Source organism: Candoia aspera, chromosome 3 (assembly GCF_035149785.1).
Source record: "Candoia aspera isolate rCanAsp1 chromosome 3, rCanAsp1.hap2, whole genome shotgun sequence".
NCBI classification, from domain to species: Eukaryota; Metazoa; Chordata; class Lepidosauria; order Squamata; family Boidae; genus Candoia; species Candoia aspera.
The window spans coordinates 167,114,603-167,126,695 of NC_086155.1; the positions used below are offsets into that span (position 1 = coordinate 167,114,603).

At 38.4% G+C, this 12,093-nt stretch overlaps 1 protein-coding gene across 11 annotated transcripts in view; it reads left to right on the forward strand.

Annotated features, from left to right (window-relative positions):
* DTNA (dystrobrevin alpha) overlaps nucleotides 1–12,093 on the forward strand; it is a 216,578-nt gene that overhangs the window by 123,916 nt on the left and 80,569 nt on the right. For all 11 annotated transcript variants that reach the window (XR_010067650.1, XM_063299253.1, XM_063299262.1 and 8 more), the window contains one exon: nucleotides 10,554–10,767. Coding sequence is in view for 10 of the 11 variants with exons in the window: in XM_063299253.1 (XP_063155323.1) it covers nucleotides 10,554–10,767 (214 nt within the window). In the remaining variant the exon portion in view is untranslated. The remainder of the gene's footprint in view (nucleotides 1–10,553; nucleotides 10,768–12,093) is intronic.

The following is a 12,093-nucleotide window of genomic DNA, read 5'->3' on the forward strand; positions in this document are numbered from 1 at the left end:
TAGTTGATGGTCAAAAGCTTCAAATATAAAGCCAGGCTGATTATGCTAATATGGGGCTTTAATTAGAGCAGCCAAATTGAGAGTTCATATCCCTGATGGTTTTTAATTTGGCATCTTGGGGTTTTCTGTGTTTTCCTCTTCTCTTTTCCTGAAAAAGAAAAGGGTTTTTTTGCTTTGCATTGTCTCTAGAACAATACTTTGATTTTCATGGGAAATAGAACAGTGCTGTGCTAACTACGAAGGAAACCTTGTTCACATCCATGCTTGTCTTACTTTTAGTCCTTCTTTTACTGCCTCGTCATATTTCTGCTCAGTCACATTGACAGGCAAGTAGGCCATTTAGCTTTAGTTCCATGCATGCCTTTGGGCCTCTCTTTTCTGCTTATCACTTTATAGCTTTATATCTCCTTGCATCTAATATAAACAATAATACTCCCCTGTAAATTAAATGCAAGTGCTGGTAAAGGTGTACTTAGATATGTTTCAGTGCATCCTACTCTGGACCAGCCTTGTAGTTAGCCAGTAGCAAAACAGAACCTAGGAATCAGGACTTCATATTATGAAGCAAAATGAGGGTTCACTGTATATCTGCAGCCCATATTTGTGAAGTCAATGTCCCCTGTACACTGAAATCCACTAAGAGCAAAATAAATAAATTACAAATAAATACCCAACTACATGCACTCCTACTCCTTCTAATTCCTGCTATGCTCCTGTGGACTGTAAATACATAAATGTCAGTGTGCATATGTTGTTTTAAATTCCATCTAATTTCACTTTTTCTAATCTATATTGATACTGTATTTATTGATGGGTAAATTCTTTTTGTGTTAACTTAAGTGGTTCCTGTTTCTGTAGCTTGCTACTATAATTCATCCTGAGTATTTGATGATGCAGCATTTAAATTTGCCGAGGTGTTAATGTAGCCATAAGACTGGAAGTTAGTATTATTCAGTGCATAAAATATAAGCAGAGAAAATATGTCTGACTTAAAGGAACTTATCTACAAGCCTAAAAGATGTGGTACTATTTCAATTTTAAAAGCTCTGGCAACTCACGCCTAACCATGTTTACTTTAACAACTGATTTTAAAAAGTCTTACTTCCATATAAAAAGGAAGAAAGGAATATTGTAGCTATTCTACCTATGTTTCATTTTAGAAGCATTAAAGAAATCCATGCCACAGTGTTGTAGGAAGTCCTCTGATATCCCAGCTGCAGAACGCTGCGTTGGCTATAAAATCTCTAACACTGCTCTCAGAACAAAACCTCTATACTGGTAGAAGCACGGCTGATTGTTTGGTCCCATTGGCATAAGCAGGGGATTGGTTAAACTGGTTTCCCTTAACTGGCTTTCCTTTCAGAGTGGACTCCCCTTCCCTTCATCTTAGTAAATCACAACCAGGAGTAGATGCTGTACAGCTGTATTTCTCTGCCTCAATATCCTCCTTTTGGCTTCTTGTATGATTCAGATGTTTCTAGCACTACTTGTGAAAAGTAGTCTAGCACTACCTTTTGGTTGTACCACTGTTTGAATCCCCTTCTTTTACCTGCTTAGAAACGTCTTACGCTCTGCAACAAACTCTGGTTTTCATGCCTTCTCCCAGCAGGCTTCTCTGACTCTTGTATTGCTCTTTTCTGCCACCAAATCCCTTCGGGTGCCCCTCCAGTCAGAAATCAATTATTCTCCAACAACTACCTTAGGGCTACTAGAGCTGGTTTGGAAAAATCCAGCAAGGATTTTCACTTTCATCCAGGGGCCATCTGGAGTTTTGCAACCCAGATCTGGTAACTCTAACTAACCTTTTGTTTTGTCCTAGACTGGCCAAAGGCAATCATCACTAGACAGAACATGTTCTTACCCTCTTTCATTGACTAGATTACTTGTAGTAACTGAACTGTTCTGTTTGGACTTTCCAGCCACAAATCACATTTGTTCATCAATCCCAATTGCGTTATATCTGCCTGGTCCATATGTAAACAAAGGCAGATTCTCCCATTAGTTATTTTCAAGCTGTCTGCTTAAAGCCTCCCTCCCCTAGCAACTATAACTAGGGCAACCCAATACAAAGTAGTAGAGTTAAGCTTCATGGTTACATTATAACTTCATTTTAAAATTACTCACAGATAGAAACAATACCGAGATATAAACAAACGTGATAAATATAACTCTTCACAGTATTGTACTTGCTCTATAGGAACAGGCCTTAGGCACAGTATTACAACAGTAGAAATAAAAGTTTCTTGCTAAGGAAGATATTTCCATCATATGATTCAATTGTATCTTTTAAGCTAGTGTAGATGTTAAATAAAGATTGGCTAGACTTATTAAGAGAGCCAATTTGGTCTAGTGGCTAAGGTGCTGGATTAGGAACAGAGAAACATGAATTCTAGTTCTACCTTGGGCACAGAAACCAGATGAGTGACTTTGAGCCAGTCACTCTCTTTTAACCTAGTAAAAAGGCAATAACAAACCACTTCTGAAAATGTTGCCAAGAAAACTGCATATACTTGTTCCTGCAGTCGCAAAGAGAGAGGCAGGGAGTGTTAATAGAACAAAATTTGTTGATGTGTTGTTGATAATGTGCTGTGTTGTTTCCACAAATCATGTATGCTTTACATTGTATTTCTGTATTAACACAGGCATAGAATCATAGAATCTGTATCCGGGAATTTACCATCTTTGGTTCTGGATGGGGTCGCACTGCCCCAGACAGACCTGGTGCAGAACCTGGGGGTCCTCCTGGACTCACAACTCTTGCTCAAAGAGTTTGGTGGCAGTCGTGGCCTGGAGGGCTTTTGCTCAACTTCATGTTGTGTACCAGTTATGCCCTTTTCTGGATCAGGAAGCCTTCCAGTCAGTCACTCATGCCCTGGTCATCTCCCATATAGACTATTGCAATGTGCTGTACATGGGGCTACCCTTGAGGAGTATCCAGAAGCTACAGCTGTTTCAGAATGTGGCTGTGCAAGCAGTCTTGGGTGCCCCAAGGATGGCACATGTAACACCTTTGCTGCAGGAGCTGCATTGGGTGCCAGTTTGCTTCCGGGTCCAATTCAAGGTGTTTGTCATCACCTTTAAAGCCCTACATGGCACGGGTCAAGATTACCTGAGGAACCGTCTCATCCCCACTACATTGACCCATCCCATCCGGTCAGGCAGGGAGGGCATGTTACGGACCCCGTCCATGAGAGATTGTTGATTGGCAGGGTCCAGGAAGCAGGCCTTCTCTGCCATGGCCCCCACCCTGTGGAACACTCTTTCCCCAGAGGTAGGGCAAGCCCCCTCTCTCCTGGCCTTCTGGAAAGGGGTGAAAACCTGGTTCTGCCATCTCACTTGGGGCAGGAAAAGGGGTAATCAATCCTGGGGGTGGTTAGTGCCTTGAAGAGGCCCCTGGGAATTACATGAATTTAATTAAGAACTTTTTAATATCCCCATCTTGGATTTTATATTTATATTATATTTATTTTAGTTTTATTGTAAACCACACAGAGTTGCTCTTTGAGTGCGATGGGTGGTGACAAAATTCAATAAACAATTAATTAATTAATTAATTAATTTGGAAGAGCCATTTACCCATTTAATCCAACCCCTGCTTAGTGCAGGAATCCACACAGAAATCAATTTAACTTCCATGTAAAGCCACCCAATAAAAGAGAGCCTTCTATTAATTAGGTCACTGTCAAACTTCTGTTACTGTTAGGATTTTTTTTTAAGAAAGGTCTAATATTCAGTGGGAATCATTCTTGTTAAATCTATTCTATGTTCTGCACTCTAGAATGAGCTAAACTAGGTATTGACCTCCTTCTGCATGTCATCATTTCAAATAGATCAAGAGTCCTTTCATATCTCCCTTCCGCCACCTTTTCTCATGGGTAAACATACACATCTCCTTCAGTCTCTCTTCATAGACCTTAATTTCTGGTCCCCGAAGCATCTTCATAGCCCTTCTCTGAACCTCTGAATTCTTCAAGTATGGTGCCCAGAACTGAACATAGTATTCAAGATAGGCTCTGACCAAAGCAAAATAGAGTGGAGCCATTATTTCATGTGCTTTGGAAAGTATATTTCTGCTCAGTAGTAGTAGTATGTATTTGTTTGGTCAAATGACCAGCAAATATTTCTGCTCATGAAACCTAAGTCTGCATTTGTCTTTTTTGCATCTGGATCATACTGTCAGTTCATATTCAGTTTGCAATTCCAAAAGATTAAAAGAGTTTTCTAAATTACTAACCCATTCAACAGAACCAGAAAATGAAGGCTGGCAGCATTTTAAATATAGGAATGTAAGAATAGCCCTGCTGGATTAGCCCAAGGCTGATTTTAATTCAGCATTTTGTGTCTCACTGTGGCCAACCAGATGGGGTATTTGTAAACAGGAGATGGAAATACAGCCCTTCCCCACTATTGTTCTCCAGTAACTAAATTATGGTAACATTCTGCCCTTAATACTATAGGTGGACATAAAGTCTTGGGAATCCAGGGATGGTTCAGGAGCCAACCAACCTCCTTTGTTTAGAGCTACCACATAACCAGAGAGCAACAAGAAACAAAGAAAATGGTAGCCCTTCTATTGTTGGTCTAAATGAAAAGGTTACCTTTTTTTCAGAACCTAATACAAGAAACTTATCACTGGGGGCATCTGCAATGTGGAGTGGGGAGAATGGGTCAAAAAAGTTGACAGCCATGACCATTCAATCAAAGCGTTGACCTTTTTTTGTGTGCAACTCATGAAAAAGGGAACAAGACTTCAGCCATACGGTCACAGATGCCATCTTAACTTTACCGACTCTGAAGATGCCCCGGTCAAAACATGTTACATATATGATCCTAGTAATCTTTAAAGCAGTCCTGTAAAGTAGGCCAATTTAAATGTTACAAATGTGGGGTTAAAGATAACAGAGCATAAAATACTTCATATAACAAGGTCTGAGATTATTTTTAACTGATTTCCCCACTCACATGTAATAGAAATAGGATAAATGCATGCTGAATGCATACTTTTCAATGAAATATCTTTTTCTTCTTTCAGCTCATAATTTGTGATTCAGGGCACTGAGAAAATAGTATCACTAGCTATGTATCCAAACTATACTGATGTTCATTCAGATAAATGGATATAATTTATTTTAAGGAAACAGCAGAAATCCATTAATCTTGATTTGTGTTAATCTGTTAGAATGTTAATATGGTTAATATATAAGAATACATATATGTGCTGTTTTTTAAAATATGCCTGCTGCCATCTAGTGGTTAATAATTGGTCTTTCTGTACTAGAATGAGTATTTGTATTACCTCATCTTCAAGAAGTAATGTAAAATGTATTATCTATGAAAGACATAATATCCAAGGCTTTCCTTTTCAAATGAAATCTCAAGCTATTTCTACTCAAATATAGCTTTAACTATCACTGTTTCCTTAGCAAGCTTAGCCATTCTATTCATTTGGACAGAGATAGTGTTCAATTACTTTATACTGTATTCTTTATATCTGTTTAGCTTTGATGTTACCTTATATCTGTTTAGTTTTGATGTTAACCTGGTTTGCAGCATCCTGATGCCTCCTAATTCTGCTTTCACTTATTGGCTACCCTTTAGATATATAGGGACTGCATCTCCCAAAATTCCATGTTGTTATTGGCAATTTTCTTTCTATAATAAGGAAACTACTTTTAGGCAGGGTATCTTCAGTATGGGAAAAGAAAAGATACCAGTTAAAGACTATTCTTCATTTATATTCCCTGAAAAGAATCTTGGCCTGAAATCTTGGACTGAAATATGAGGATAAATGAGGTTGCTATATTACTAAAGTTAAACAAATCTCAGTTGGGTTAACCTGTGGGGTGGCACAGGGAAGCTTCCTTTAGCTCTTCAAAGCAAGTTGTTATTGCTGGAGCACCATAAAACCCACATTAAAAAGGGTGAGGTTCCAATCGTGTAGTCACAGCCTCCATCTTACCTTTTTTACCCTCCCCTCCAGATACTCCTGCTTCCTCTCATAAAACCTTAAACCCCTTAAAATGTGTATAAAGGGGAAGGCATTTTGGCTTAGCTCTAATTTCAATTGGCTTTTCCATTTCTAATTACCATACTTTGCTACCACCAGCTTGGCCCCAGTGAGCATGTGCTAAAAATTCATATGAGAAATCACTGGTTTTGACTTAAAGAAATTATGCTCTAAAAATCAAATTATACCTGAAAGAAATATTTGGATATTAAGATTTTTTTTCTTTTTTAAAAAAATTCTTAACAATAATTTTATGGGCTACAATAATAATTTTTGCAATTAATAGCCATACATATGCTTTTCTGTCAATGCCAGGTTTCCAAGCTCAGAATGCACAAAGCCACCAGAGTTTCAATCTTCTTTGGAATAGTTTTTAGCAATGAAAATATGGAATATACATTTGATAAATAAATGAAATAACTGGGTTCTCACTCCATATCAGCTGGCTGTCTGGCTGGTGAGAGCCGAAAAGGATCAAGGTCTGGATTAACATTGTAGTGTAGCATCATATCAGGCAGTGGCTTTCTAGGGTCAAAGGAAAGCTAGTTTACTTTGGGGCTGTTCTTTCCTAGTAGCAAGGTCTCATGATGAAGATTCCTCTTACATTTTATTTGAAAAAATGGCTCTATCTTGGTTGTCCAAGATCAGGTGCTCCTTAGTTGAACTATCTCCATTCTTATTTCCATTGCAGAAAAGAACAAAGGGAATGAAAAAGAAACAGCAAAAATATGTTACATCCAAGAAATATTCATTCAGATAACAAGATGTATACAGGATATAATAAATCATTATGTTGAGAAAGAACTGGATGAGCCATCCTTAGTTGTTATGGCTAGCAGCACTTTACAAAGGAACATGATAGTTGGATGTTAAAAGCACAAGCTGCTGACTTAAAGAACAGTTCTTCATAAAGCATTTGACATTTGTTTCTAACTGATACTTATTTATTTAAGTTAGATTTCTATCTGACTTAGCCTTTCTTTCTGGAGGGCTAACCAGTATAAATTGCACTCCCTCCTCCTATTATTCCCCACAACAAAAACCTGGGGTTGGGTTAAGAGAGAGTGACTGGTTCAAATTCACCCTATGGGCTTCTGTAGCTGAGGATGGACTTCAGCCTGGTGTCCCTGTTGGGAGTCCAACCTCTTAACCAGTTGTCAGCCTATCCAAACCTAGTGTCTTCAGATGTACAGATTTCATCCTCCACTATGGAAGCAGAAGTCCAGCATAACTGGAGAACACAGTGGGGAAGTGGGGAAGACTGTGATTTCTGAATGGAGAGTGTATAAGGTGCTCAGTTTTTCCTACATCACAAAGACAAAAGGGCTGTCTCTCTTCCAAATGACTGCGGCATCCTGTTATATCTCATGAGAGTGAGGACTTTGATGTGTTGTATTAAAACATGGCTACATCAAAATATGGCCAAGTATAATGTAATATTGATATTAAAGGCAAAACTGAAGTACTTTGGCCACATAATGAGAAGACAGGATACCTTGGAGAAGATGCTGATGCTAGGGAAAGTGGAAGGCAAAAGGAAGAGGGGCCGACCAAGGGCAAGATGGGTGGATGATATCCTAGAGGTGATAGACTCAACCTTGGGGGAGCTGGGGCTGGTGTTGACCGACAGGAAGCTCTGGAGTGGGCTGGTCCATGAAGTCACGAAGAGTCGGAAGCAACTGAACGAATAAACAAAAAAAATGTAATATTATTACTAGCTACTGATGCAACTTCACATACTTTCTGGACCTCTGTTCCAATTTGGCCAAATGTACCTTTGAAGAAATAAAATAATTCCAAGAACACCCATGTAATTGCACAAATGTAATTGTATTAACTTTCATTATTCAATTCCTGGAGGGAGCACAGAAAAGACATCTGCTCGTTTAAGAATATTTTAGCCAGACTATCTGGCTATATGAGGAAGAGCTGAATCCTTTTTTTTTTTTTTTAAAGAAGTTTGTAATTTAGCTCCTATAGGGTTTTATATCAGTCTAGCTGTCAAAGGACAGCCAAGTTTTATTTGGGAAATCTTCCAAATAGTGATCTGCTTGTGTTCCCTCAGGGCCTGGAACCCTAAAGAGCTTGTGGATGAAGCTATTACTCCAAAAAGTCCAGAACAGTCAAAATCTTGGTTCCATGCATCTTCTAGAAACAGGTTGACTCTGATACAGTCCTAATTTCATTCTGCAGACTCAGAATGTTAAAAGGCTGATATAACTAAACGTGTTTATTCCTTGATACTATGCAGATTATGGGCTCCTGCAGTTGAACGGTATTCAATATGCTATTGAGAAAGAGCTAAGGATCTCTTGGAGTAATAATGCTGTTTATGACATGGCTAGATTAAAACAATCAGGATATCTAAAGCTGCAAAGACAGGATTACAGTGGCAATATGGAACATGGGAAAGCTCAGTACAGTGAAAGATGAAATGAACTGACTATGCAATGACATCTTAGGCATCAGAGAATTCAAATGGACTAGAATTGGACACTTTCAGTCAGAAGATCATACTGTTTGCTAATCAAGACATGAAAAAGAAATAGCATTGCTTTCGTAATCGGGAAGGATACAGCAAAAACAATACTTGTGTACAATATGGTCAACAATTGAATAGTATCAGTTAGACTTCACAGACAATAGTTTAATATGATGATTATTAAAGTACATGCTCCAACAACTGATGCAGAAAAAAAGGAGTTTTATGAGTTTTATGGTTACTAAATCAAAAGAACATCAAAAGAACATGCAAGCAAGATATGCTGCTTGTGGTTGGAGACTGGAATACCGAAGAAGGAAATTGTAAGGAGGAAAACGTAGTTGCGTTGTATGGCCTAGGAAACAGAAATGCAGCAGGACAACAACTTACCAATGTCTGCCAATCTAATTCATTACTAACACAGACTTTATAACAACCAAAATGATGCATGTATACATGGACATCACTCAATGGAATACACAAAAATTAAATTGATAAAGATGGCATCAATAAACCATCAAATGCTGTCTTGAGTAGCTCCTGGAATCCTAAAAGAGATGGAGCAAGACTTAATTCTGTTTGGTGCCAGGGCTGCAGCTGAGAAATAGTGTCTCCTTGTTTCCATTTGCCTTGGTTCCTTTCTGTGGTAATTGGAGATCTCATCAGCAAGACTTCACTTCTTGGTGATGAGAAGACAGTTGCATTGTTTTAGCTCCAAATGGGTATCCCTGAAATTCACTGCCTTCACATTCTGAAGAAATACTTAGTAGCTCCAACAAATAGGGTGGAATCAACTGAGGGTTTCTGGTGGATGACAGTAATCTAATTATTTAAGTCTCATACAGAAAAATTTCACACATGATGCACACACATTTCACACATGATTGATTATTGTACACTGCCCAGAGTCACTTCCTGTGAGATTGGTGGCTATATAAGATAGAGGAAGGATGGATGGATGGATGGATGGATGGATGGATGGATGGAAAAAACTAATAGTAATATAAAAAGTAATAGGTGGGGCCATGACAAAACTAAAATTTTATTTCATTTACATTTAATTAAAAGTGAAAATAATATAATTGCTTCCTAATCATAAATTTGTAAGGGGTGTAGTGTTTATAGTTAATAATGACTTCAGGCTAATGTTTATAAAACTGGTATTTCCATTACAGTAAATCTGGACATCTCTCTCACTAGGACATGTCTAAGTACTGGATTAAACATTATATGGATGTTAAAAAATGCAGAGACCAGTCTTATTCTAAGGATACCTAGGAGAGTAATCAGAAAATCCAAAGCAAGAACATGTTAATCAGTCCATCACAAAAGAGTAAGCCCAAGAGTACTTAATCAGGGCAGAAGCAGAAGGGATAGTCAAGAGAAGGTCAGGAGTAAAAGAATCTGCATAGATTCTTTTCCAAGCACAGAGCGACAGGACAGAAGCCTGAAAGCATTGTTTCCAAGATATGTTCAACTATGCATCTCTTTATGCTATGGATGGCTGAGTCCTAACCAAGCTCATCTGGCAGATAATTAAGTCACAGGAGGCATACGTTACTCCAAGGAGCCCAGCCTTGTACTTCTGTGCTATTCAGTTCAGTTGACTTCCACACAATGGTACCATTGATCTCTCAGATCTAAGGCTTGTAATTCTACTTAGATTCTACTAAGGTGGGTGGAAATATTTCTGGTACAAGTCATGCACAAGGTCCTGGGTCTTGAGAAAGCTTTCCAGTTCCCTTTTCTTCCCTCCTCTCAGAATTTAAGATAGACATCACAAATCACAACACTTTCTTAGGAAAGGGCACTTTAGACTATCGAAGGGAAGAAGATCTTAAGAGCTATTCCACACACCTGGCAGACCTGCCACCAATTCCAAGAGCCATTCCCCATTCTGCAACATCCTAAATACATAGTTAGGCCTCATAATGACAGATGGAGCTGTCATTCCCAGTAGATCTAGGTATTAAATTATGAGTATTATATAAAAATGGTGTGTCATGGTGCTTGCTTTTTTTTTGTCCAAATATATTTAACTATTGTTTCTGAATTTATACATAGTACACCTAGTGGACATTTGGAATGTCATAGAAGCACTGCGGGAAAACTCACTGAACAACCTGGACCCAAATATAGAGCTGAATGTGGCTCGACTCGAAGCTGTGCTGTCCACTATTTTTTACCAACTCAACAAACGTATGCCAACAACCCACCAGATCAATGTAGAGCAATCCATCAGTTTACTGCTCAACTTTTTGCTGGCAGCTTTTGATCTGTAAGTTCCCTTTAATAACTATTAATGTGGTTTTTCTGTTTGTCATAGAAGAACTTTAGCTCTTGAACAAAATATTGGTTTCAGTAAAATTTTGAACTTGAACTGCACATTTCTATATTAAATTACCTTTCAACTGACTTTTCTTCAAAGAATTGGGGAAATATTCAGATTCAGTTGACAAGAGTTCTATCTGGCAATGAATTGAACAAAGAAAATAATGGACAGGGAAAGGTTTAGTCCACTATTTATCCAATCCTGATTTAACCTTCTCTCTCTCTCTCTCTCTCACACACACACACACACACAACAAAATAGCTTTACTAAAAGACTCTTGGGGCATATATGTGAAATGTTTAGTTTGGACCTGAAGCTAATACTTCAGAATAAGAAACTATCCTATTCTTTGGATATTACTGCATGTGGAAACATCTGCACTAATGTTTACTTTGTGGTGGTGGCATGGAACTAGTGGCTTATTGTTTGAATGGAATGCTTTTTGCTGCATGCCTTTGCAACTGTGAACAATTTTACTTGGTACAGTGAACTGCACAAAAAAAGGCATTGGAATCCATGCTATTTACCACTTCCTGAAACCTTGCATTGCAGTGTTTCAGTTAAAAAAATAATTTATTTTAATGGGACTTCCTTAATGTCATGCTGCAGATGAATGTTCTGTGTGAATATGCAAATTATGGTAATTGAACACAGGATCCATCAGTATGCTGTTGTCATTCTTAAAAGCATCTGAGTAGCCTGAAATTACAAACTGGATTGACTAGCATCTGTTCTGTTCTATGCAAGTTGCAAATTATCTATTATTGCATTACTGCTTTAACCTTTTTTTATTTTGGAAATGTACTGGTTGGAAATCAGCACTATTAAAGAACATTCAGATGAGTTTATTTCTCTTCCCATTTGCCTACTCACCCTCCTGTGTCCTCTCCAGTATTCATTTGATGGACCTTTTGCTTGATACTGTGTACTTTCCATGAGCCAGATCAACTAGTACAGCTTAGTCACCATGGAAACAGATGAGTTGGTGGGAAAGTAACTGTTCCACATGAGAAAACAGCAGAAGCACTGTGTGTTTGCATCCAAACATCTCCCCTGCCCTCCCCAAGGAGAAATTGTCAGTAGGCTGCAAAAATGCGGCCTTCAGGATTTTTGAAAGGCTGCACAATAAGGGGGCAAGGTCTTTTTAATATATGCAGACCCTGAATTTTTGACTCGAACAAGAACAGGAAGGGAACTAATTGCAGATGATTGGACACGTACTTGGTTGCTCACTGCCAAGCCATTCTCACAAAATCATAGCTGTGAAAATGA